The 24831-nt window shown below is 37.5% G+C and overlaps 1 protein-coding gene across 6 annotated transcripts in view; it reads left to right on the top strand.

Moving 5' to 3' along the window:
* The window catches only part of LOC307179867 (uncharacterized protein), a 349430-nt gene that overhangs the window by 294149 nt on the left and 30450 nt on the right, over window positions 1-24831 (top strand). For all 6 annotated transcript variants that reach the window (XR_013825568.1, XR_013825569.1, XR_013825570.1 and 3 more), the window contains exon 4: window positions 17436-17507. Coding sequence is in view for 1 of the 6 variants with exons in the window: in XM_079909578.1 (XP_079765704.1) it covers window positions 17436-17507 (72 nt within the window). In the remaining 5 variants the exon portion in view is untranslated. The remainder of the gene's footprint in view (window positions 1-17435; window positions 17508-24831) is intronic.

The following is a 24831-nucleotide window of genomic DNA, read 5'->3' on the forward strand; positions in this document are numbered from 1 at the left end:
TAAAAGCCCAAAACCTTGCAATGGCCGCAAGTTCCTACACGATTAAGTCCCTCTACTACCTCTTTGAGCACATTTATTAAAACTTCCTCTTCATTCTTCCAGACACACTGGTCCCTTGCTGTTCTTCATATATGCCAGGCACATTCCTGTTCTGGGGTCTTTGCAATGGCCATTTTTTTCTGCATGTATCTTTCCCTAATGACTCATGGCTAAATTCCTCACATCCTTTATGTGGTTTCACTTAAAATCCTTCTCAATAAAGCCTACATTGACCACCTGATAAAAATTGCACTATCATTGAAATTTTCATTCTCTTTGCCCTGTTGTATTTTTCTTTTTATTTTCCAAAGAATTCCCACTTTTAAACATACCATACAAGTTACTTATTTTTATGTGCAAATTTATCGTCTATCTCCCTGCCTCTGGAATATATACTCTTTAAAGGTGATGTCTTTGTTTTGTTCACTGATATAAGAGTTAAAAACTGCCTGGCACATCGTAGGTGCTAAAATATTTAATACAATGTAAGAATCAATTTAGAATTGCTTAAGAGGTTTAAACTTTTTATCATAAAAGGTATAATAAGTGTAAATTAATATTATAATTTTAATAATTCATGTCAATCTATGAAGCTAGTCTTAAGAATTCTCATCTTTTCAAATATTTTAATTTTGAACAAAAGCACATTGTTATCGTGGTCTGATATTTTATTATGTTGTCCTGGAAATTTACTGGGTTTTTTTTTGGAACATCTGCTTAAAATTACACTTAAAACAGAGTAATCTCTCCTCTTTATCACAAAACATATAATTGCCATACTTAAAGGATTATGTAATATTAATCAATTTGATGTTATATATACTTAAATTAATACAAATAAGCTATATGATCCATAGCATTAGAATGTTAAAGAACTAATGTATATTGAATTGCTAGCGTGTACGTTTAAGACGTGTATCCTTAATTCCACTATTAAAATTGGTTTGTGTTTTCAGCCTGGTGCTAGGTAATTTGTATATGCTGTTTCAATGAATTATCTCAACAATTCTATCAAGTAGGTAAAATGATATGTATTTTATATGTGGGAAAACTAGAATAAGAAGAATTAAAGTCATCTGCTTCCAGCAGCATTAATAGATGTCAGAGAGTGCACGATCTCAGAGCCTGTGTGATACCACCATACTGTGAGAGGCCAGCTGTGCTAATTTATGTAGGAGGCTAGATTCAAACACCATTTTTAACTAAGGGACACTCCTTTCCAAAAACACAAGTTCTCGCAATGAAAGGAATGCAGTTCCAGAGTAATGTACATAGTAGCTATTTTTGATATTCATTTCAGAAAGTCAGGCATTCGGAACATAACTTGTTCTCAGCTTTTAAGAAACTTTTGGCCGCTCTTCATCCAAAACTTTGGCTTCACTTTTATCGCATGACATAATAAAGTGCAGATAATGTAAAAGACAAGTTCTTCATCCACGGATGTGAGGAGACCAACCACTGATGCCGACTCTTCCAGGGGGGTGCAAAGCACACACATACACCTTTTCAGGATAACCTGAAAATTCAGGTTATCCATGTGAATATAAAGTTGATGTAAAAAGTAATGAAAAAGAAAAAGTCTAGTCATATTCACAGAGTTGTTAGGCCAACCCCTAGAAATGAAACGTTTAAATAGTAGAAATCTATAATTTACTCTAACTGTTGTGAAATGTCACTGAGGAGGTCTCCAAACAAATATACTTTGTGGTGGGTAAATTGTTATGAAAAAGATGAGGGGGGAATTCTTCCATTTTAAGATGCTGAGAGCAGCAGGATGTGTAGCCACTGGCTGCTGTTTCAAAGCCATAGAGGACCTACAGGGTGATGATCTGGCTCTGCTGATACAGTTCCTGGATTTTATCTGCACTTATTTAAAAGTGAGTCATTCCTGATGCATATTGACTCTGAAGTTAATGGTGAAGGATTATATTTCAAAATAAAGAAAGCATTTTTTTTTCCTCAAAGCATCTTGTAACCCTAAAAAAAAAAAATTAAAATTGTTAAATTAAATTTTGTTAAATTAAAATTGAACAAGAAAGAGAATAAGCTAGTTAATAGTAAAAATGAGAAATAAAAGTCATATTTGGGGGTCTATTTGTATTACTCAAAAATAGCAAAACAGATCCGAGACATTTTTTGAAATAAGTGTGATTTTTTTTTTAGGATTTATATTTCCTAACTTAAAAATATGATGATCCATGAATTTTCAAATTTTTGAGATTTCTGTTGAAAGAATTGCTTTCTCCAAGCATTTTTCCAGTCTTTTGTTTAGAAATAGCATTGTTGACGTATAGTTCACATACCATAAAATACACCCATTTTAAGTGTACAATTAGTGGTTTTTAGTATATTCGCATACTTGGGCGTCCATCATCACAACCAGTTTTAGAGCATTTTCATCACCCTTAAAAGAAAACCCTGTAGCCTTTAGTTATCACCCCTTCCCCCAATCATCGCATCCCCTGCAGCCCTAAGCAACTGTTAATCTACTTTCTGTCTGTAAATTTGCCAATTCTGGACATTTTATAAAAATGGAATCATCCATTATGTGGTCTTTTATGACTTTTTTTTTAACATCTTTATTGGAGTATAATTGCTTTACAGTGTTGTGTTAGTTGCTGCTGTATAACAAAGTGAATCAGCTATATGCATACTTAGCATAATGTTTTCAAGGTTCATCATGTTGTAAAATATATCAGAATTCATCCTTTTTTATTGCCAAATAATTCCATTGCATGGTTTTACTACTTTTTATTTTATCCATTGATCAGTTAAAGAAAATTTGGGTTCCCACTTTTTGCTGTGATGGAAAATGCTACTATGAACATCATGTACACATTTTTGTAAGGACATGTTTTCATTTCTCTTGGGTATAGATCAAAGAGTAGAATTGCTGGGTTCTATAGTAACTCTATGTTTAGCCTTTTAAGGAATTGCCTATGATGCATATATTATACATTTTAAATTATCACACAGTTCCTTTTTAGTTTGTTCAGCTTTTTTTTCTTGTTGTAAGGGCAAAGGGTGACAACTTCCAAGCTCTTTACATGTCCAGGCTGAAACTGGAAATCCTGATACCCTTATCCTCTTATCCAGAGACCTATTTGTCTTTCCCAACGATGGATTTCTGTGTCCTTGAGGCTATGTGGCCGGAACTGGGAAGGAGAGCTAAGCTTAGCTAAGCTGAGTGTGGTTTTGATGAACTTGAGTTTTCTCTTTTCTGAGATTGTGTCAAATATACTCTACCAAGAATCACTCTATTCCCTGGGGATGATTTGTCTTCAACTTGAATACCAGTTCAGCGTGGAGCCTCCATATTTTTGTTTGTTTTTCCCTTAATACCTTGGATATCCCCTGTACCACCCATCATAGAGTGAGGCAAGTTTAGGGCAGAAACCACAATTTTATGCATGTTTCCTTTTCCTTTCTTTTTAATTTTTTTCTTTCATTCTTTGTCTTTCCCGTTCTCTGTCTTTCTCCAAAATCTATGGTGAAGGTGTTACATTTGTTTGTTTGTTTAATTCCTGCTAGTGGGTTGTTTTTTTTTTTTCCTGATTTTTAAAATTTTTGTTAATCATTTATTGGAATTGGGAGATTCTGTATCTACTGTCATGGAGATGTCTACCTGGAAGTTTGAAAGAAATTTTTCAAGTAGAACATTTTGGCTAGTATTTGCAAAAATGTTTAGAATATTTTTACATGGGAAGAAAAAAAGAAAAAAAAAAAGATTTTTTTTCTTCAAGTAAAAGACAACCTGGGAGGGAGAACTCAGTGACAGATCCCTTGACTAGTGGTTAGTAGATGCAGGGCTCAGCCTGGTTGTGCCACCGACCCTGATGCTGTGACTTAGGACAGAGGCATCTACATCCTTCAAATACTATTTGAGCATCTATTATATTCCCAGCATTGTATCACTGGGGATTCATTGATGAGTAAAACAAATTCCTACCCTCAAGGGCTTGCAATCCAGAGTTAAACATTCCTTTAAAATAGAAATTAAAATAAGGAGTTTCACTGTTTCTTAATCTGCTTAAAGCTCACATTCCCATCCCATCTTAAGAGAGGCTTGCCTAAATACTGAGTAGTATAGGAAATTTTGCTTTAATGTTCTTTGATTCCCAAGGACAAGAATGATAGAACTTGAACAAGGTATGTGATGAAAAAAGAAAGGATCTCTGTCATGGTGGACTTAGCTAAAGAAAACATAGAGCTGATAGGTTTGCACTTAAAATACTTTAAAAGGAATGGGAAGTCCATCAGCATATTATGCTGCATATTATGTTTTCTTAAGTTACTGAATAAGACATTAGAAAATCTGATGTCCTTGAGCTCTATACTCTGCGGTTTCTTGGCAACTTAGAGGAAGCAACTTTTCATTGCTCATCCACTTAATACATTTTTTTCAAACTTTTTTTTTATTGAGTTGATGTACAATATGTGTTTCAAGTGTACAACATAGTGATTCACAATTTTTAAAAGTTAACTTCCATTTATAGTTATTATAAAATATTGGCTATATTCCCTGTATAACACATTTTTCAGTTTAAACATTACCAAGCTTGCTACTGTATTCCATAATTTTCAGTTCTGTAATCATCGAGAGAAAATATTACAATGGTTTAAAATGACAGGTAAACAAAGGATGGAAGAGGTTTTATTAAATATCCTCCTAATTCAGGGACAGAAGAGTACATTAAGAATTATTGTTCCTGTTCCCCAATTTTTTTGTGCCCAAATGGCTGAGCATTGAACTGCAAGAGAAGAAAAGGTGAAGGATTTGATTGGGGCTCCCTTCTCTTCCCTGTGCAAAAGCTGCAGTTAAGAACACAGAGGGGGGAAAGGAGTATCTGTTAAGAGTATTTAACTCTAAGGAAGAGTACCCTGGACCTTGTTTCTGAAGCTTCTTTACCTTCATGTTATTTATTTATTCCACATACAGTTCATTAGAACTTCACTTAAAGATGAAGAGATATAGCAAATAATAGTATCTTTCATCTAAGACCAGAACATTCCAAGCCTTTTCAAAAGGTATTGCAAGAGGAATAACGTATTAGCTGTGAAGGCCTTGCTTGCTTGTGTCTCAAGTCCTAATCATATAAGTTAAACACCAAGATGCCTTGCTATGAAGTCTAATAATCAATTTATTTATTTTTTGCATATATACAATTTCTTCACTGTAATATTGCTAGCAGAGCACTGGAAATAACTCAGATGTCAAATATCAGAAAAAAAATTATTGAATTACTGTATATCCATACAATGAAATTCTGTGCAGCTAATTAAAAATTAAGGATGTGCCTTCTTATTCTCAGTATGTGTGTGTGGGTGGGGAGGGTCAAGGCAGGTTTTGAATTTGAATTTAAAGAATGTCTAAGACATTTGCTATCATAGGAGAAAAAATGTTCTGTTGATGGCTTAAAGTAAAACAAGGAAACCAACCTCCCACTATGGCCACTGAACCTTGGAGCAATACTGAGCTTGTCTTTAGTATGCATATCTCCTAGCACTAGATAGGTCTTTGTTCCAAACTTGTCTTTAAAGCTACCTGGAGCAGCACAATATCCAGAGAAGTGATATTCAGAGCCTCAGGAGACAGCATTTTATCCAAGTGCAGCTTCTGGAAACAAAATGCGTTTAGAGGATTTCATCTGATGTTGGGAATTTCCAGGTAGGCCCAGCTGCCTCTGCAACTCCTGAGCCCATTTCTACTTGAAATGTCTGCCAAACCACAAGCACCATGATCACGGTTAATGTTCACTGAGCTCTTACTCTGTACCAATTGTATTATATCTACTGATTTATTTATTTCTCATCATAATCTCACAGAGGAGGTGAAATTATTGTCTTTGTTTTAAATATAAGGTTAAGTGAAAGTAGGTGACTTATTTAGGACCACAGGCCCAATAAGAATTGAAGCAGAACTGAAGTAGAGGTAGTCTGACACTAGAGACCTTGCTTCCGAGGCTAGGATAGGACCTATCCTATCCTCTCTGAGGCTCAGTTTCAGACCAGGATTCTATAAACACTCTTCAGAGGTGCTTGTGGTTTAAGAAACCTGTTAGCCCAGATCCTCCCCCAGCATAGTATGGCGATGCAGCCAGCTCGCATAGGAATTTGCTCAGAAATGCCTCTAACGCTAGGTAGGATTATCTGGTTTATGTTGAAAGGTTTTGTGCTGGGTTACTTTCAGATGTGTCACTGAAGCATCATTAAATGATGCCACACAATCATAGACTCTGGGGACCTAACAGCACCTGCAGACATTCCAAAAGGCTTCACGATTTCTTTTCCTGCATCCTACCCACTAGCCAAATGATTAATTCACTCTTACCACAAAGACTCATGTTCTTCTTGACTTTGTGAAGACTCATACATATGCCTGTTTTTTGTTATTTTTTTTTGCGGTACGCGGGCCTCTCACTGTTGTGGCCTCTCCCGTTGCGGAGCACAGGCTCCGGACACGCAGGCTTAGCGGCCGTGGCTCATGGGCCCAGCCGCTCTGCAGCATGTGGGATCTTCCCGGACCGGGGCACGAACCCGTGTCCCCTGCATCAGCAGGTGGACTCTCAACCACTGCGCCACCAGGGAAGCCCCATATGCCTGTTTAAATGTTGCCCATCCTCATGATTCCAAAGATAGGCAAGCTTTCTTAGTTTTCCTAAGTGGAAGTAACAGTTCCTTCTGTGTTTTCATTGTGATGTTTGCCATTCATTATCCTCCTCATCTAAGAGCTATTTTATTCCTTCTCTTTCTCTTCCCTAGCCATAAAGTCATGTTTTTCATACCAAATTCGGTCTTTTGTATGCCATGGTGCCTTGCCCGTAGTAGGAGTTCAGCAAACATTTTTTAAAAGAAGTAAATCAAGAATGAATGAAGTGTGTTGAGGAGGCATGTTGCAGGGGAATGTTAGCAAATTTTAAGGGAGAGGTTGATAGAAGCAAACATTCGTGCAGCAACTGAATACTTTGGCATTGCATCCATCAAGCAAGGCCATTACTCAAAGGATGTGATGCTTATTTTTATGTAGCATTGCCAGATGCATATGAAATTCCTCTAACAGATCTTTGTGGGGATCTAGCTATCATATTCCATTCCAGTAAAGGTATATGGAAACATGACTAATAGGACAAAAATAAGATAAAATCAGCATGGGGTGTTTGGGGTAAAATAGCTCTCTTCGCATGTGGACATATTTTGGGGGTTGCACAAGGAAACTAACAGAGAGATGAGATTCCTCCACCTAATTTCACTTTCTGTTTCCATAGACACTCGCCACACTTTCTTTCCTATCAAAGGCATGGGTAATTCCTACTTTATAGAACGCATGAGGGAATAATTTATCTAACTATGACTTCAGGGATACTATAGTATCTCTAAGCCTTCCTTGGATTCCTTCAGAGTTGTGGGAGATGCAGATTGGGCTGTTGTTTAGGACATCAGACTCTCAAGGGTTTAATCATTGTTCTCCAGTATCTGAATCTCAGCCTCTTTCTTCTGGACACTTGACTGTCATATGACCATAGATGACAGCTCCTTTGTTATTGGCATCATGTAAAGTTATGTACAAAGCAGAAGGTAAATGTGTATATTGATAATAGGGGGTGTCCTCTTCTCACTCCCATCCCATCCTGATATTAACGTACTGAAAGGTCTAATTTTTTTTCAAAGACTGCTTAGTGGCTTTCAAATCAGAGCAAGGGATGGTAAGTGATGTGTATGAATGTCATCAAAGTGTTGGAAAAGTTGCCTGCAATGTTCCCACTGCAAGGAGAGAACACTTCTCTAAGTGAGTTCCCAGGATTCCCTTCTGCTTACACAGGGCTCGACTCACACCAAGAAATTTACTTCTGCTTTTCTAGGCTGACCATTCCCTTCCCACTGATACATTCTTTCTATAAGTGGTGTTGACACTGTTTCCATATCCCAGTTCCCATGCCGGGGAGATATCCTATGTGGGGAGGTATCCTCATGGACCACTTTAAATAATTTAACCTTCTCAAGCATAAACACTGGCTCCCTCATGTGATGGAATTGACACTGGAGTGCCCAGTTACCCTCCCCTCTTTTGCCTTTTCAAGTAACACTGTCACACTCAGCCAGGCAAGTCTATTCTTATGACTCCCTTAATTTTTTATTCTGCATTTCAACTCCTTTCCTTTATACATTTCTCCAGGGCTAAAATAAATTATTCTTCTTTGTTTTCTAAGAATCTTTCTTTTTCTCCTTCAGAGAGCTCTCAGAATCTCATTTCTTAAGGTTTCCCAATTAAATATAGGATAGCAATTTCTCTTCATTGTCCTAGCAACTAATTCCCATATTGCAAATAAGCCTTCAAAACTGAGATATACTTGTAAAACTTCTCTATTCTAATTTGTGCCTTTGTTGGGATGTCTGTGTTTCTATATTGACTGGACAGGAGATAATGAAAGATTTCAAATATATAAGATTTTCATAAAATTCTTAATCACATTTGGCTGGATACTCTGTATTGGTTCATTCAAACTCCCTTCTACTTTATCTGGGGAGGTTGGAAAGCTAAAAGGTGCACTCTGCATACTCCTTTGCTGCTAGGATTCTGGACTGATGCACCTGTGCGACACTGGGAAGACAGGAATGAGCAGAGTCCCTCTTCCTGAAGGTTTTGGATGGTGTGGCTGGCAAAAGCAAGTTCATGGAAATATGAAGTTCCTCGAGCACCAGCCAGTGACCATTACGTGGAGTCTTGGATGTTGAGACAGTGGTGGCAGAGGAGTTTTAGCTTCTTATTTCCAGCAAAGCTCCAGTGTGGTGACCTCAGAGATAGTTGTTCTGTGTTGTTTTGTGTGTGATTCCAAGAGAGAAAACCCCTTGGACCTTCTACAGATCTTGCAAATATCTAACTTGCTATGTGGGATACCTTCCTGCTTAAAATACCTGGAGTTCTTTCTAGTTCTGGCCCCTAACTCTAACTGATGCATTCCTCCCATGCTTGTGTAGAAAATGTAACATCCAGGGACCTCCAGACCCATCCCCCTAGAAGGTCTCCACCAGTCTCAGCAGCCTCAGCACTCAGCAGTCCTGCCAGACAGTGTGTCCTCATCATACCATCCGGAATCCATCCCAGCTTCCATATTTCTGTGCTCTGAACAAGCCCTTCACTTTTAGTCATGACCCACCCCCTTCTCCCCCCTCCTCCCTGACTCCCTTTCTTGTGCCACAAGCTTAAGAGTCTTCTTCGGTTTCCTTAAGCCATTAGCGCAAAGTGAACGACTTCTTCTGCATTGGGTGTACAGTTCTATCACTGAACTTTTCACCCGACCCCACAGGAGGCCTTGGGATTTCTATCTCCTCTTCTAGACTGTTAGTTCCTTGAGCTGGGGTACCTCCTACCCCATTTGTTCTTAAACATTTAAAAAATGGATACTAATTACTTGTTAGCATTTTGAATGAGTAAATGGAAATTATTCATGGCTTCTCAATGGCTTCATAGTATTTCTGTCTCCCTTATGCTCGGTACACTTTGCAGCTGCATATAAATTATAGTGACCTATTGGATGGCAGTGTCATCCACCAATGAATGAAGTAAAGCATCAAATCTTTCCACCCTCACAAACAGTATTTACACATATTTTATGGCTGTTTTCACACTGATTTACCCCACTCAAAGCATATGCATTTGAATATGATCTGCTTTATAGCATAAATTCTCAGAGGAGAGAATTGAATCTGTTTAACTTGTTTGATATAGATACTGTGGCTGAGTCTTCAAAAATATACTAGAGGAGGGATTGGTTCAAGATGGCAGAGTAGAAGGACATGCTCTCACTCCCTCTTTCGAGAACACCAGAATCACAACTAACTGCTAAACAATCATTGACAGGAGACACTGGAACTCACCAAAAAATATACCCCACATGCAAAGACAAAGGAGAAGCCACAATGAGATGGTAGGGGGGTGCTATCACAATAAAATCAAATCCCATAACTTCTGGGTGTGTGACTCACAAACTGGAAAACACTTATACCACAGAAGTCCACCCACTTGAGTGAAGGTTCTGAGCCCCACGTCAGGCTTCCCCACCTGGGGGTCTGGCAATAGGAGGAGAAATTCCTAGAGAATCAGACTTTGAAGGCTAGTGGGATTTGATTGCAGGACTTCAGCAGGACTGGGGAAATAGACACTCCACTCTTGGAGGGCACACACAAAGTAGTGTGCACATCAGGACCCAGGGGAAGGAGCAGTGACCCCATAGGAGAATGAACCAGATCTACCTGCTAGTGTTGGAGGGTCTCCCACAGAGGCGGAGGGCAGCTGTGGCTCACCAAGGGAGAAGGACACTGGCAAGAGAAGTTCTGGAAAGTACTGCTTGGCGTGAGCCCTCCCAGAGTCTGCCATTAACCCCACCAGAGAGCCTGTAGTTTCCATTACTGTGTCGCCTCAGGCCAAACAACAAACAGGGAGGGAACCCAGCCCCACCCATCAGCAGACAAGGGGATTAAAGTTTTACTGAGCTCTGCCCACCAGAGCAGCACCCAGCTCTACCCACCACCAGTCCCTCCCATCAGGAAACTTGCACAAGCCTCTTAGATAGCCTCATCCACCAGAGGGCAGACAGCAGAAGCAAGAAGAACTACAATCCTGCAGCCTGTGGAACAAAAACCACATTCACAGAAAGATAGACAAGATGAAAAGGCAGAGGGCTATGTACCAGATGAAGGAAAAAGATAAAACCCCAGAAAAACAACGACATGAAATAGAGATAGGCAATCTTCCAGAAAAAGAATTCAGAATAATGATAGGGAAGATGATCCAGGACCTCGGAAAAAGAATGAAGGCAAAGATCGAGAAGATGCAAGAAATGTTTAACAAAGATCTAGAAAAATTAAAGAACAAACAAACAGAGATGAACAATACAATAACTAAAATGAAAAACACACTAGAAGGAATCAATACCAGAATAACTGACTCAGAAGAACAGATAAGAGACCTGGAAGACAGAATGGTGGAATTCACTGCTGAGGAACAGAATAAAGAAAAAAGAACAAAAAGAAATGAAGACAGCCTAAGAGACATCTGGGACAACATTAAATGCAACATTAGCATTATAGGGGTCGCAGAAGGAGAAGAGAGGGAGAAAGGACCCGAGAAAATATTTAAAGAGATTATAGTCAAAAACTTCCCTAACATGGGAAAGGAAATAGCCACCCAAGTCTGGGAAGCGCAGAGAGTCCCATACAGTATAAACCCAAGGAGAAACACGCCAGGATACATAGTAATCAAATTGACAAAAATTAAAGACAAAGAAAAATTATTGAAAGCAGCAAGGGAAAACCGACAAATAACATACAAGGGAATTTCCAGAAGGTTAACAGCTGATTTCTCAGCAGAAACTCTATAAGCCAGAAGGGAGTGGCATGATATAATTAAAGTGATGAAAGGGAAGAACCTACAACCAAGATTACTCTACCCAGCAAGGATTTCATTCAGATTCAATGAAGAAGTCAAAACCTTTACAGACAAGCAAAAGCTAAGAGAATTCAGCACCACCAAACCAACTCTACAACAAATGGTAAAAGAACTTCTCTAAGTGGGAAACACAAAAGAAGAAAAAGACCTACAAAAACAAACCCAAAACAATTAAGAAAATGGTAATAGAAACATACATATTGATAATTACCTTAAACATGAATGGATTAAATGCTCCAACCAAAGACACTGGCTCGCTAAATGGATACAAAAACAAGACCCATATATATGCTGTCTACCAGAGACCCACTTCAGACCTAGGGACACATGCAGACTGAAAGTGAGGGGATAGAAAAAGATACTCCATGCAAATGGAAATCAGAACAAAGCTGGAGTTGCAGTACTCACATCAGATAAAATAGACTTTAAAGAATGTTACAAGAGACAAGGAAGGACACTATGTAATGATCAAGGGATCAATCCAAGAAGAAGATATAACAATTATAAATATATATGCACCCAACATAGGAGCACCTTAACACATAAGGCAACTGCTAACAGCTATAAAAGAGGAAATCGACAGTAACACAATAATAGTGGGGGACTTTAACACCCCACTTTCACCAATGGACAGACCATCCAAAATGAAAATAAATAAGGAAACAGAGGCTTTAAATGACACAATAGACCAGATAGATTTAATTGATAGTTGTAGGACATTCCATCCAAAACCAGCAGATTACACTTTCTTCTCAGGTGCGCATGGAACATTCTCCAGGATAGATCACATCTTGGGTCACAAATCAAGCCTCAGTAAATTTAAGAAAATTGAAATCATATCAAGCATCTTTTCTGACCACCACGCTATGAGATTAGAAATGAATTACAGGGAAAAAAACGTAAGAAACACAAACACATGGAGGCTAAACAATACATTACTAAATAACCAAGAGATCACTGAAGAAATCAAAGAGGAAATCAAGAAATACCTCGAGGCAAATGACAATGAAAACACGACAATCCAAAACCTATGGGATTCAGCAAAAGTAGTTCTAAGAGGGAAGTTATAGCTATACAAGCCTACCTCAAGAAACAAGAAAAATCTCAAATAAACAATCTAACCTTACACCTGAAGGAACTAGAGAAAGAAGAACAAACAAAACCCACAGTTAGCAGAAGGAAAGAAATCATAAAGTTCAGAGCCGAAATAAATGAAATAGAAACAGAGAACAATAGCAAAGATCAATAAAACTAAAAGCTTGTTCTTAGAGAAGATAAACAAAATTGAACAAACCATTAGTCAGACTCATCAAGAAAAAGAGGGAGAGGACTCAAATCAATAAAATTAGAAATGAAAAAGAAGTTACAACAGACACGGCAGAAATACAAAACATCCTAAGAGACTACTACAAGCAACTCTATGCCAATAAAATGGACAACCTGGAAGAAATGGACAGATTCTTTGAAAGATATAACCTTCCAAGACTGAACCAGAAAGAAATAGAAAATATGAACAGACCAATCACAAGTAATGATTAAAGATCTTCCAACAAACAAAAGTCCAGGACCAGATGTCTTCACAGGTGAATTCTATCAAACATTTTGATAAGAGCTAACACCCATCCTTCTCAAACTCTTCCAAAAAATTGCAGAGGAAGGAAAACTCCCAAACTCATTCTATGAGGCCACCATCACTCTGATACCAAAACCAGACAAAGATACTACAAAAAAAGAAAATTACAGACCAATACCACTGATGAACATAGATGCAAAAATCCTTAACAAAATACTAGCAAACAGAATCCAACAATATATTAAAAGGATCATACACCATGATCAAGTGGGATTTATCCCAGAGATGCAAGGATCCTTCCATATATGTAAATCAATCAGTGTGATACACCATGTTAATAAATTGAAGAATAAAAACCATATGATCATCTCAATAGATGCAGAAAAAGCTTTTGACAAAATTCAACACCCATTTATGATAAAAAATCTCCAGAAAGTGGGCATAGAGGGAACCTACTTCAACCTTATAAAGGCCATATATGGCAAACCCACAGCAAACATCATTCTCAGTGGTGAAAAACTGAAAACATTTCCTCTAGGATCAGGAAGAAGACAAGGATGTCCACTCTCACCACTATTATTCAACATAGTTTTGGAAGTCCTAGCCATGGCAATCAGAAAAGAAAAAGAAATAAAAGGAATCCAAATTGGAAAAGAAGAAGTAAAACTGTCACTGTTTGCAGATGACATGATACTATACATAGAGAATCCTAACAACGCCACCAGAAAACTACTAGAGCTAATCAATGAATTTGGTAAAGTTGCAGGATACAAAAGTAATGCACAGAAATCTCTTGCATTCCAGTACATTAATGATGAAAAATCTAAAAGAGAAATTAAGGAAACACTCCCATTTACCACTGCAATGAAAAGAATAAAATATCTAGGAATAAACCTACCTAGGGAGACAAAAGACCTTTATGCAGAAAATTATAAGACACTGATGAAAGAAATTAAATATGATACCAGCAGATGGAGAGATATACCATGTTCTTGGATTGGAAGAATCAATATTGTGAAAATGACTATACTACCCAAAGCAATCTACAGGTTCAATGCAATCCCTATCAAACTACCAATGGTATTTTTTACAGAACTAGAACAAAAAATCTTAAAATTTGTATGGAGACTCAAAAGACCTGGAATAGCCAAAGCAGTCCTGAGGGAAGAAAATGGAACTGGAGAAATCAGACTCCCTGACTTCAGACTATACTACAAAGCTACAATAATCCAGACAATATGTTACTGGCACAAAAACAGAAATATAGATCAATGGAACAGGATAGAAAGCCCAGAGATAAACCCACACACCTGTGTTCAACTAATCTATGACAACGGAGGCAAGGATATACAATGGAGAAAAGACAGTCTCTTTAATAAGTGGTGCTGGGAAAACTGGACAGCTACATGTAAAAGAATGACAATAGAACACTACCTAACAGTATACACAAAAATAAACTCAAAATGGGTTAGAGACCAAAATGTAAGACCGGACACTGTAAAGCTCTTAGAGGAGAACATAGGAAGATCACTCTTTGACATAAATCACAGCAAGATCTTTTTTGATCCACCTCGTAGAGTAATAGAAATAAAATCAAAAATAAATGGTACCCAGTGAAACTTAAAATCTTTTGCACAGCAAAGGAAACCATAAACAAGACGAAAAGACAACCCTCAGAATGGGAGAAAATATTTGCAAATGAATCATCGGACAAAGGATTAATCTCTAAAATATATAAACAGCTCATGCAGCTCAATATTAAAAAAACAAACAACCCAATCCAAAAATAGGCAGAAGACCTAAATAGACATTTCTCCAAAGAAGACATACAGATGGCCAAGAAGCACATGAAAAGCTGCTCAACATCACTAATTATTAGAGAAATGCAAATCAAAACTATAATGAGGTATCACCTCACACCTGTTAGAATGGGCATCATCAGAAAATCTACGAACAAATGCTGGAGAGGGTGTGGAGAAAAAGGAACTGTCTTGCACTGTTGGTGGGAATGTAAATTGATACAGCCACTATGGAGAACAGTATGGAGGTTCCTTAAAGAACTAAAAATAGAATTACCATATGACCCAGCAATCCCACTACTGGGCATATACCTAAAGAAAACCGTAATTCAAAAAGACACATGCACCTGAATGTGCATTGCAGCACTATTTACAATAGCCAGATCATGGAAGCAACCTAAATGCCCATCAACAGACGAATGGATAAAGAAGATGTGGTACATATATACAATGGAATGTTACTCAGCCATAAAAAGGAATGAAATTGGGTCATTTACAGAGATGTGGATGGATTTTGAGACTGTCATACAGAGTGAAGTAAGTCAGAAAGAGAAAAACAAATAACGCATATTAATGCATATTTGTGGAACCTAGAAAATGGTACAGATGAACCGGTTTGCAGAGCAGAAATTGAGACACAGAAGTAGAGAAAAAACGTATGGACACCAAGGGGGGAAAGCTGCGGGGGTGTGGTGGTGGTGGTGTGATGAATTGGGCGATTGGGATTGACTAATAAGAAAAAATTTATATATATATATATATGTGTGTGTGTATATATATATATATATATATATATATATATATATACACACACACTAGAGGATAATAATTTAAATACTCAGGCTAAGTGGGACATTCTATTAGGGGCTTTTCCATTCCGTGCTTGAACAAAGAAGTATCCCTATTTGTTGGTTCATTTGTATGAAGAACAAGTAGTCAAAACTGTCTTCTACTGTAAGGGTAAAAGTTACAGCAGATGGCTATTATACTACTTCTGAACACTGGTATTTCCTTTTATGGGGGTTAATGTTTGAACGTGGCATGAGAATTATTACAAAACTTATGTTAATACTAAAATGTGCAGCTAACTTTCTGTGTAAAATTTTATTTTCTACTGAATTTGTTATTCTGTCTGATCATTAAAAAATATGTATTTATGGGAATGCCAAAGCAAGGAGCATATAAATTTATTTCTCTTTGTGTAACAGGGTGTGAGGGAATTTAGTTTTTCTCACAGTATGTACTTTTAACTTTTTTTAAAAAGTGAACTTTTTGAATCTTTCTTTTTATTGGAAGAGATGTTATTCCAAAGAAACATTAATTTCTTTTAAACTGAAAATTGTTACCACCGTTTCATGATTTTATGTTTTCTTTATATCACACCCAAAGTCAAAAGTCAGTAATGAGTGCAAAGTATTTATTAAGAATGAAGGTATAAAATAGGGTTATAATGGAATACTGACAAATTTTATACAGTTTTCATAACCATTGCTAAGCTCCCTAAAGAAATATCTATTCCCACCAGGAGAACCCACACACTGAATGTGTTTATGTAAATGGGTTATTTTCACATGAAGCTCATTCCAAGCTACTTTTACGAACCAGAAATCTTTGCATCTTTGAGAATGAAAATTGAAATTTGTCCAGTTATTGGGCAATATGGACACCGTCAACATCAACACTCACAGTGAATTTTGGTACATGTACGTTAACTCCTTATCTACTAACTGTAGGGCTTTATTTTAGAGACTTTTTTTTAATAATATCCAGTTTTAATTTTAATTTTTAATTAAGTTTTTTTTTTTGGCTGTGCCACGCAGCATGCGGGATCTTAGTTCCCTGAACAGAGATCGAACCCATGTGCTCTGCAGTGGAAGCACAGAGCCCTAACCACTGGATGGCCAGGGAATTCCTAGAGATAAGTTATATTCTATGACTTTAATATTAAGCAAATTGAAAATACTCTTTTAAAACATATTTCTTTGCATTTAAACATATAAATGGTTCAGCATTGCTGTGTGGCCACTCAAGGAATAAGATGACCCCCCTCAGAAAATTTGATTTGTACATCAAGACTGATAGCACCATCCACACACCAACAGAGTATGAACCGTTTATTTCTCACATAATGAGACATTTTAAAGAGAGGAGTGAAAAGGTCCCAAGTCGACCCCAAAAATCGCTTGAGAGAGAAAGAAAGAAGCCTGGCCGGGGGTTTCTGTGGTGGTTAGAGGGTCAGCGTATGATGGTTATTTTGAGTGGTATGAACTTCCTCTTGGTGCTAAACGAGAGCACTGAGACTTTCGTGTCATCTTGTCCAAATGTGAGATGTACGAGGGAAGGAGAGTGGGGGTCGGATTAAAACCTGTCAGCAGTCAGATATCAAATATCAAGTCAGAATCTTTAATATAATTATGCTTGGAATTTTCTTCATTTACGTAATATTGAGCTCCCTTCGGAAGTTAGCGATGCTTTGTATCACACAACTTGACAAGCATAGCAGAACAAACAAGAGCCTTGGATATAGATGCCCCGAGTTCACATTCTAAGTTGTTGCTTGTTTGTTTTCTTTTCCCAGGGCTCTAATGAGAAACTGATAAGAATAAACGGATGGAGAATGCCTGGTGCACCTGAGAGATGGTCAATAACAGTAAGTCTTAGTATATTTTGCTTGAGATTTTTCGTAAGCGTTGACTCCTCTGGCATTTATGGCAAATTTGGCTGCCATAGCTACAGAACAAATAAAAATAAAATTTCACCTTTGCCAAAGATAAACAAAGAGGAACACTAGTTAAAATGGTAAGGACAGATTTTAATCAGTCATAACTATTGCAATAGGGAAAAGAGTCCATCATGAACTGAACTCAACTTCGATTTGTACAGAGATGAATGGGCGTTCTATAGAGAAAATGTGGGTTTAGGGAGGGGGCGATCAGGGGCTTGGTGAACAGAGTCTGGTAAATGAAAAATTACGAAAAGCGGAAGTGGAGGTTGGTCCGTGTGAAATCACGTGGGTTTGCTAACTGGTGCTTGTCGAAACGTTGAAGTTAGGCTCCTATTTTCCCACAGAGACTGAGAGACAGGGGCTGATCTTCAGGTGTTGGCTGGAACAGTGAATTTCTTTGGCAACCTTGAGTTTTCTCAGGCAAGCACGTTAGGGGTGGCTCAAGTCTTCCCAGGGATGCAGCGTTGAGCTGTTAGAAACTGTTAGTGTCTGTTCGTCTTTTCAGGCCAACCTGGCGGCCTATCAAGAGGAGAGTTCAGCGGGCCCTGGTTAGTCTGGTCAAGGAGAGAATCTTTATCGCCTTAAAAAGGAATATTAGAGGAATAGTTTTTGGAAATGTATACTAAACTTAAAAACTGCTAAAATTATTTACTAACATAAGTTTAAAAATTCTTAGTCTTCTTTTGAGATAAAAATCTCAGCATATGGAGTCATTCATACCAAAATGAGGTTGAAAAAGTATATGAGATTTATTCTTTTTTTGGAGAAGGGTTTACGAAGGCAATTTAAAAAATTTATTTTGAAATAATTATAAATTCACAGGAAGTTGCGAAAAAAATGTGTAGGAGGTGTCAAGTACCCGTCACTCAGTCTCCCTCAGTAGTAACACCTGACATCGTTATAGTATAATACCAAATTCAGGAAATTGACATTGTACAATCCAAAGAGCTTATTCTGATTTTATGGGTTTTATTCTTAGGCAGCAAAGTTAGTATTTTAATTCTATAGTGATATGCTGCCCCTGGAATGCAGAAAAAAAGACCCTTCAGTCATGCTAAGCTTTGTCATGTACCCATGACTTGAGTTGTGCTCTTTTCGGTACTTTTAGTTCTGTCATCCCCGTACACAAGGCTCTATCATTTCTCTCATTCTTTTGCCTTATTTTGTTTTACTTTTTATTTTGACATAACTTGAGACTCTCGTAAAAGTTGCAAGAATTGCACAAAAATTCCCATGTGCCATTTATGCAGATTTCTCAAGTATTCATATTTTACCACGTTTGCTTTACCCATCCCAAACATGCACATACACACACACACGTGCACACACATATTTTTACCTGTTTTCTTCTAAATACTTCAGTGTTTATTTCAAAGCAAAGACATCCTTTTTCCAACCCCAGTACAATTATAAAAATCAGCAAATTAGCATTGACACAATACTATTACCTACTTTAAATAACTTATTCAGATTTTGCCAGTTCTCCCAATGATATCCCTATACAGCAAATGCGTTCAGTTGTCACGATTTTAATCTCCTTTAATTCTGGAACACTTCCTCAATATTCTTTTGTTTTCTGTGACACTGACATTTTTGAAGAGTACAAGCCAGTTATTTAGTGGAATATCTGTCAATTTAGATTTGTCTTCTTTTTCCTCATGATTAGAGTCAGGATATGCACTTTTAGCCAAAAATACTCATAAGTAATTCTGTGTTTTTCTCAGTGCCTCAGATCCGTAGATGGAAGAAGTTTATTTGTGACATTATTGGTTATATTAACTTTGATAACTTGGTTTAGGTTGTTTACACAGCTTTATCTAGTATAAAGTAATTATTTTTTTCTGTTTGTATTTACTAAGCCTGTGAGAACATAACCTTGTCTCCCTCCCTTTCTCCCAGTCCTTTAAGGTTCAACTCAAATATTGCTTCTCTACCCAACATATTCTCCACTGTATACCTATATTACTAAGAACTTAACTTCATTATAGTATTCGTTATATTGAAAAATATTTTTTTTCTATAGTACCTAGTAGGTTAGAAACCTTTGCCATCAGAGACTTTATCATATTCATCATTGTATGTTCTAGAAAAATAATAGGTTCTCAATAACTATTAATTGAATTGAACAAATGAATTCCAAGAGGCAGAATTAAGAGGTATTATCTTCTCTGTTTTATAAAGAAGAATACTGACGGTCAGCAGAGGATGATGATTTGTGACAGCATTTCTTAACATAGCTATTGATTAGGTAACAATGAATATTATTGAGCTCATTTTCTGGGAGTTCAAGAGGCCACTTTAATTCACTGTAACCCAAGAACAGAGAAGGCAAGAGACTTTTTACACCTAGGTCCACAAGGCTCGATGGATTCGAAAATGTTTTGTGACTGTTGATCGTGCACAGGGCATCAGTTAGCGCTACAAAACAGCCCACCTACCACTTAGTGAGCTGCAGTAGCACTCGGCATTCTCTTACACCCTTCTGTGGGTTATCCGGGAATCAACCCATCCAGACTGAGCCCAGCTGGGCTGGCTGCAAGCTTTGGGTTGGATCCAGTTGCGCTCCACTTAGCTCTCGCTCTCCTCAGAGCAGCAGACTCTCCAAGACCAGAAGAGCAATAGGCAGAGGCCGTAACATGTAAGGCCTCCCAGGGCTGGTGTGCAGAAGCAGCGCGTGTAACTAACTTCCATCTACTGTTTGCTAAAGCCAACCACATGCCACACACAGCCTCGCAAGGGCAGGTCAGTACACTCTGTGTGGATACGAGAGGGGAAAAGAATTAGGAAGAGTAATGGGAGCAATAATGCAATTACTGCAGAAATACAAACCCAGGGATAGATATATGCCAACTTCAAGTTGAGGAGGGACACACCAAGATTGCAAACCATGTGAGAGATCTCCTGAGTGTCCAGGTGCCTGGGCGCAGGCACATGTGTCTGCCTGGCAGGTACTGGCTTCCCTCTGTATTCCCTGTGCTCTGCTGAGCCCATATTCTCATTAGATCCAGAAATCTCGTCTTCTCAGTGACTACATACGTGTGCTACCTAAGGCATTTAAACATTTGGATGTTACCATATGCCCAAGCTAATTCACACAGTTGTTGGGAGAATAAAAAGTCACACAAGAGAAAATACTGAAAAGTTACAAGTACCATACTAATAACGTCTTATTGTTATTACTAGTCTTTTGCTCTCCAGTCCAGATGTCAGTTGCTCCCCAGAGAGCATGAAGATGCTCATTCCCTGAACAGGAGAACTTACTTTCTGAGTAGAGACGCATCAAGGTTTATGTTAGCTTGTATTGGGCAGAAATAAATGAATTCGTCCATTTCTGTAATTCCAAGGAAGAACACTGGAAAATGTCCTGGATATCAGGTAATTTTTCAGCAATTAAAAAAGAGGAAGAGAAAGACGGAGAGAAAGATGAAGAAAATTCCAAAAACAAAGCATCCTTTCCTAGAGTTCTGGTTTTCAACAAATATTTAGAACTGAATTTTTAACACATGTTTGCTGAGGGCTACTTGAAAAACAACTTGTATTTCCAAATACAATGCAATCAAGTAAAAAGCATAATAAGTTCGGGTAAAATTCACTAAAGGTCTCTACCTGCTTCACGAAGAGCAGATAAAAATATCTTTTCTTCAGATGTGCTCATGCTTGGGCCATTGTTCAATCCATAACTATAAAAGTCACGGTCTGCTTTTACGGTTCTGTGGGTCTTTTTGGCAACAGAAAACAAATGTTTAAGTCTTTAATATGAGAATGTGAAATAACTGCTTTGTTCTGTCATCTAGTCCTGACAAGTGTTTACATCAAAACAAAAAATACAACCAAACAATCATTTGCCAGGTTTCTTTTATCAGGAAAAAAAATAGAACAACCATTCTTAGTTTTAAACACAGGAAGTGTAAAGAAACTATTTGATACGTAAATAAGAAGAGAAGTACATAGAGCTGAGTGGATGCTTCTGTAGATCACACACTAAAGAAAGGTGTTTACTGTCTCCACATTCTCATTTACCGCCCCCCGCAAAATGTGTACCTTCATAGCCTTCAAATTAAAGATTTGCTTTCTGTGGTGCCAACACTCTGTTCTATTTATTACCAGCCATCTTTTATTCTTAGCCATTTTCTTTGCTTTCTTTTTGGGGGAATGACTATGTGAAGGAGAATAGTTTCAGAGTTTCTAAGAAGCTTCTATGAATAGATTGGTCACTGGTAGAACTAACTGTGCCTAAATTTGATATGCGCAGACACCATGCTCAGAGTAGCTCTCTTAATTCTCATTTCATTCTCAAACTTAAATGTTTCCAACAGGTACCATAAGCACATGTTCAAGACTGACTTGAAACATTTTCCTAGATTTCACTTGGGTGATTTGCATTTTGCAACAAACATATCTCATACGAACATGGCAGCAAATATAATGCTACAGTGTGCGAAGCATGCAGGTCTTTCCCTGTTTAATCTCAAGCTTCTCTCCTGTCTGAAAGTCAATATTCACACCAATCATTTTAAGCATATAGTATAGTTCCAGAGCCGAATAAACCTCTGGGGAAAATGCAGAACAAATAACATTCTGGTTCTCTTACAGAGAATGAAATACCTGAGCTTCTAGAACTATAACTAGATCTCAGGAAGTTTGTCTTTTTCCTAATCTTTTTTAAGTTCCATGTCATTTGCCATGTGAGTCTTACAGATGACGGGCTGTGTAGGAATAGTCTGAGGTCTTTCTTTCAGAATGTTTCGCAGTTCCTACCACCCTCCTTCCCTCCTTCCCTCCCTCCCTCCCTCCCTCCTTTTCTCCCTCCCTCTTTTTTCTTGTTCTTTCTTTCCCTCCTGAATTTAATTATGAGATCTGATTTGCCAAACAACAGATTTGTTATATTCCTTAATGTTTATATTTTGTTCATAAAAAGATTTCAAATTTGTTATCATAGAATAAGTGAGAAGAAATCTTGAATCCATTTAAGTCGTTTTCCAGGTCAGTATTACATGATGATATGTAGCCTGCTCACATTGCCTTTTCTGTGTATCATTTTTTTAAATTGCCATGCACTGCTTGGTACCATGTGCTGGTATAATTCTCACAAAGTCAATCTACATATATTCTGGATTTCACTAGTCAAGGTTTCTGATATTATATAATGATGTTTTAAAACGTAAAAACAGTGGATTTACTGTCTCTTTTTTTTTATTGTGGTTAAAAAAACACATAAAGTGTACCATCATAACCATTTATAAGTGTACATGGTTCAGTAGTGTTTAGTATATTCACATGGTTGTGACACGGATTTCCAGAACATTTTCATTTGCAAATCTGAAGCTCTATACCCATTAAACAATCCCTCTTTTCGTCTTCCCAGCAGCCCCTACTAACCACCATCCTATTTTCTATTTCTGTGAATTTGATTACTTTAGATACCTCATAACAAGTGGAATCGTACAGCATTTTTTCTGTCTTATTTCACTTAGCATATTGTCCTCCAGATTCACCCGTGTTGTAGCATGTATCAGAATTTCCTTCCTTTTATGTTCATCCATTCCTCCACTGATGGACATTTGAGTTACTTCTACTTCTTGTCCATTGTGAATAATACTGGTATGAACATGGATGCACGCGGATTGACTATCTCTTGCAAAGGACAGAACTGTATGATAAGACCTTCAAAATGTTGAGTTATCTGAATTAAATATAGCGGGTATTTTCTCAAGTTCTGCAATGCACACTAAAGAAATATTTCAGATTAAATACCTTGCCCTACAACTTGTAATGGAGAGCAACAGAAATAATTAGATTAAAAAATTTTAATTAAACATATCTTTTACTTAGGTTTTACCTACGTGGCTCAAGGCCATTCTTAAACTTGAAAGAGAAATGTATACAAAGGAGGTATATTTGAAGGGTTCCGGGGTGCCCTCCTCCCCAGTAGAGGCTAAAAGCTAATCTTTACTTTTGATACTCACTCCGCTGAGAGGAAGGATCTGGTTGTTCTCCATGGCTTCCTGATAATGACTGTTACTTGGTCATGCACTTGCTCGTGCTTTTCTGAATGCAGGAGTGCCAGGAGTCATTTTAGAAGCCTAGTTCTTTGTTGTGGCTCCTGATTCATCCTAAAGACTCTTTTACCAGTGATATCTGTGACCCGTGACTAAACTTAAGGAATTCACAGTAAGGTGAGAGGTACATAGAAAGTGCTGGTCTAAACGTTATTCAAAGAAATGCTCACACCTGCTTTGGGAATATTATGATAACTGTGCATGCAGTGATTATACCGTAATGCAATGATCTGTTTTCTTGTTGGCTTCACCTTCTAGACCGTGAGCTCCTTGGGAACAGATTCTGTGCTTTATTCAACTATGTTTCCCATGTATACTTAACTATAACAAATCATAGAGCTTGTGAAGTGGTTTAGATGCTATAGAAAAGTGATAGTACCAGGAAGCACTTCTTTTGATGTCTCATGATTCATATATATATATATATATACACATATATATATGTATAAATCATACAAATTAACTTATTAATTGAGAATTTTCATTGGTATGTGTGCTTAATAAAAAAGTAAAAGTTATTTCCTTGACCCTGCCTTTGGTAATAATCCAGGACTATTAGAACCTCATTTATTCTCTCAGAGCAGTATCACCAGGGAGCCACACTTTCTGACAAGAGAAAATCCTGTCTTTACTGGGAATGCTACAACCACTGTGTCATAAATCAAAAAGCTCTAATGGGTTGGGGGAAGGGAAGCTTCTGTAAGGAAACATAATTAAACCACTCTTTGAAGGCAGTGTGTGAAGGTAACTAAATCCATTTATCCCTTCCATGAACTCCACTCTTATGTGTGTTTGCTAAGGCTGTATCAGAAAACCAATTACAGATGTAGCTTCTGCACCTTGCTTGCTATCACTGAGGAACAGCTAATGTCCTGTAAATACTACTCTGCTATCTCATTAATTGAAGAAACACAACTCAAAAGGGAAGTGTATTTACTTCCAAGCTAATTAAAAGAAATATCGAAAAGTCTGGGGACTCCGTACTAACCTGCCTGCCTTTCAGAAAAAGTGAATGACCTCAAACTTCCACTTAATGCTCAGCTATATAAATTCTCACCAGGAAGTTCCGAAGGGATCAAGTTAAATATTTTAGATAAAAGGTTTGTTCTGTAAAGATTTATAATTAAAGGAAACATTGTCTCAAACGTAAGAGAAATATTTATGTCCTTAGACAAAGGAACTTCAAACTA

This window comes from Stenella coeruleoalba, assembly GCF_951394435.1.
Source record: "Stenella coeruleoalba genome assembly, chromosome: 21".
Classification (NCBI taxonomy): Eukaryota; Metazoa; Chordata; class Mammalia; order Artiodactyla; family Delphinidae; genus Stenella; species Stenella coeruleoalba.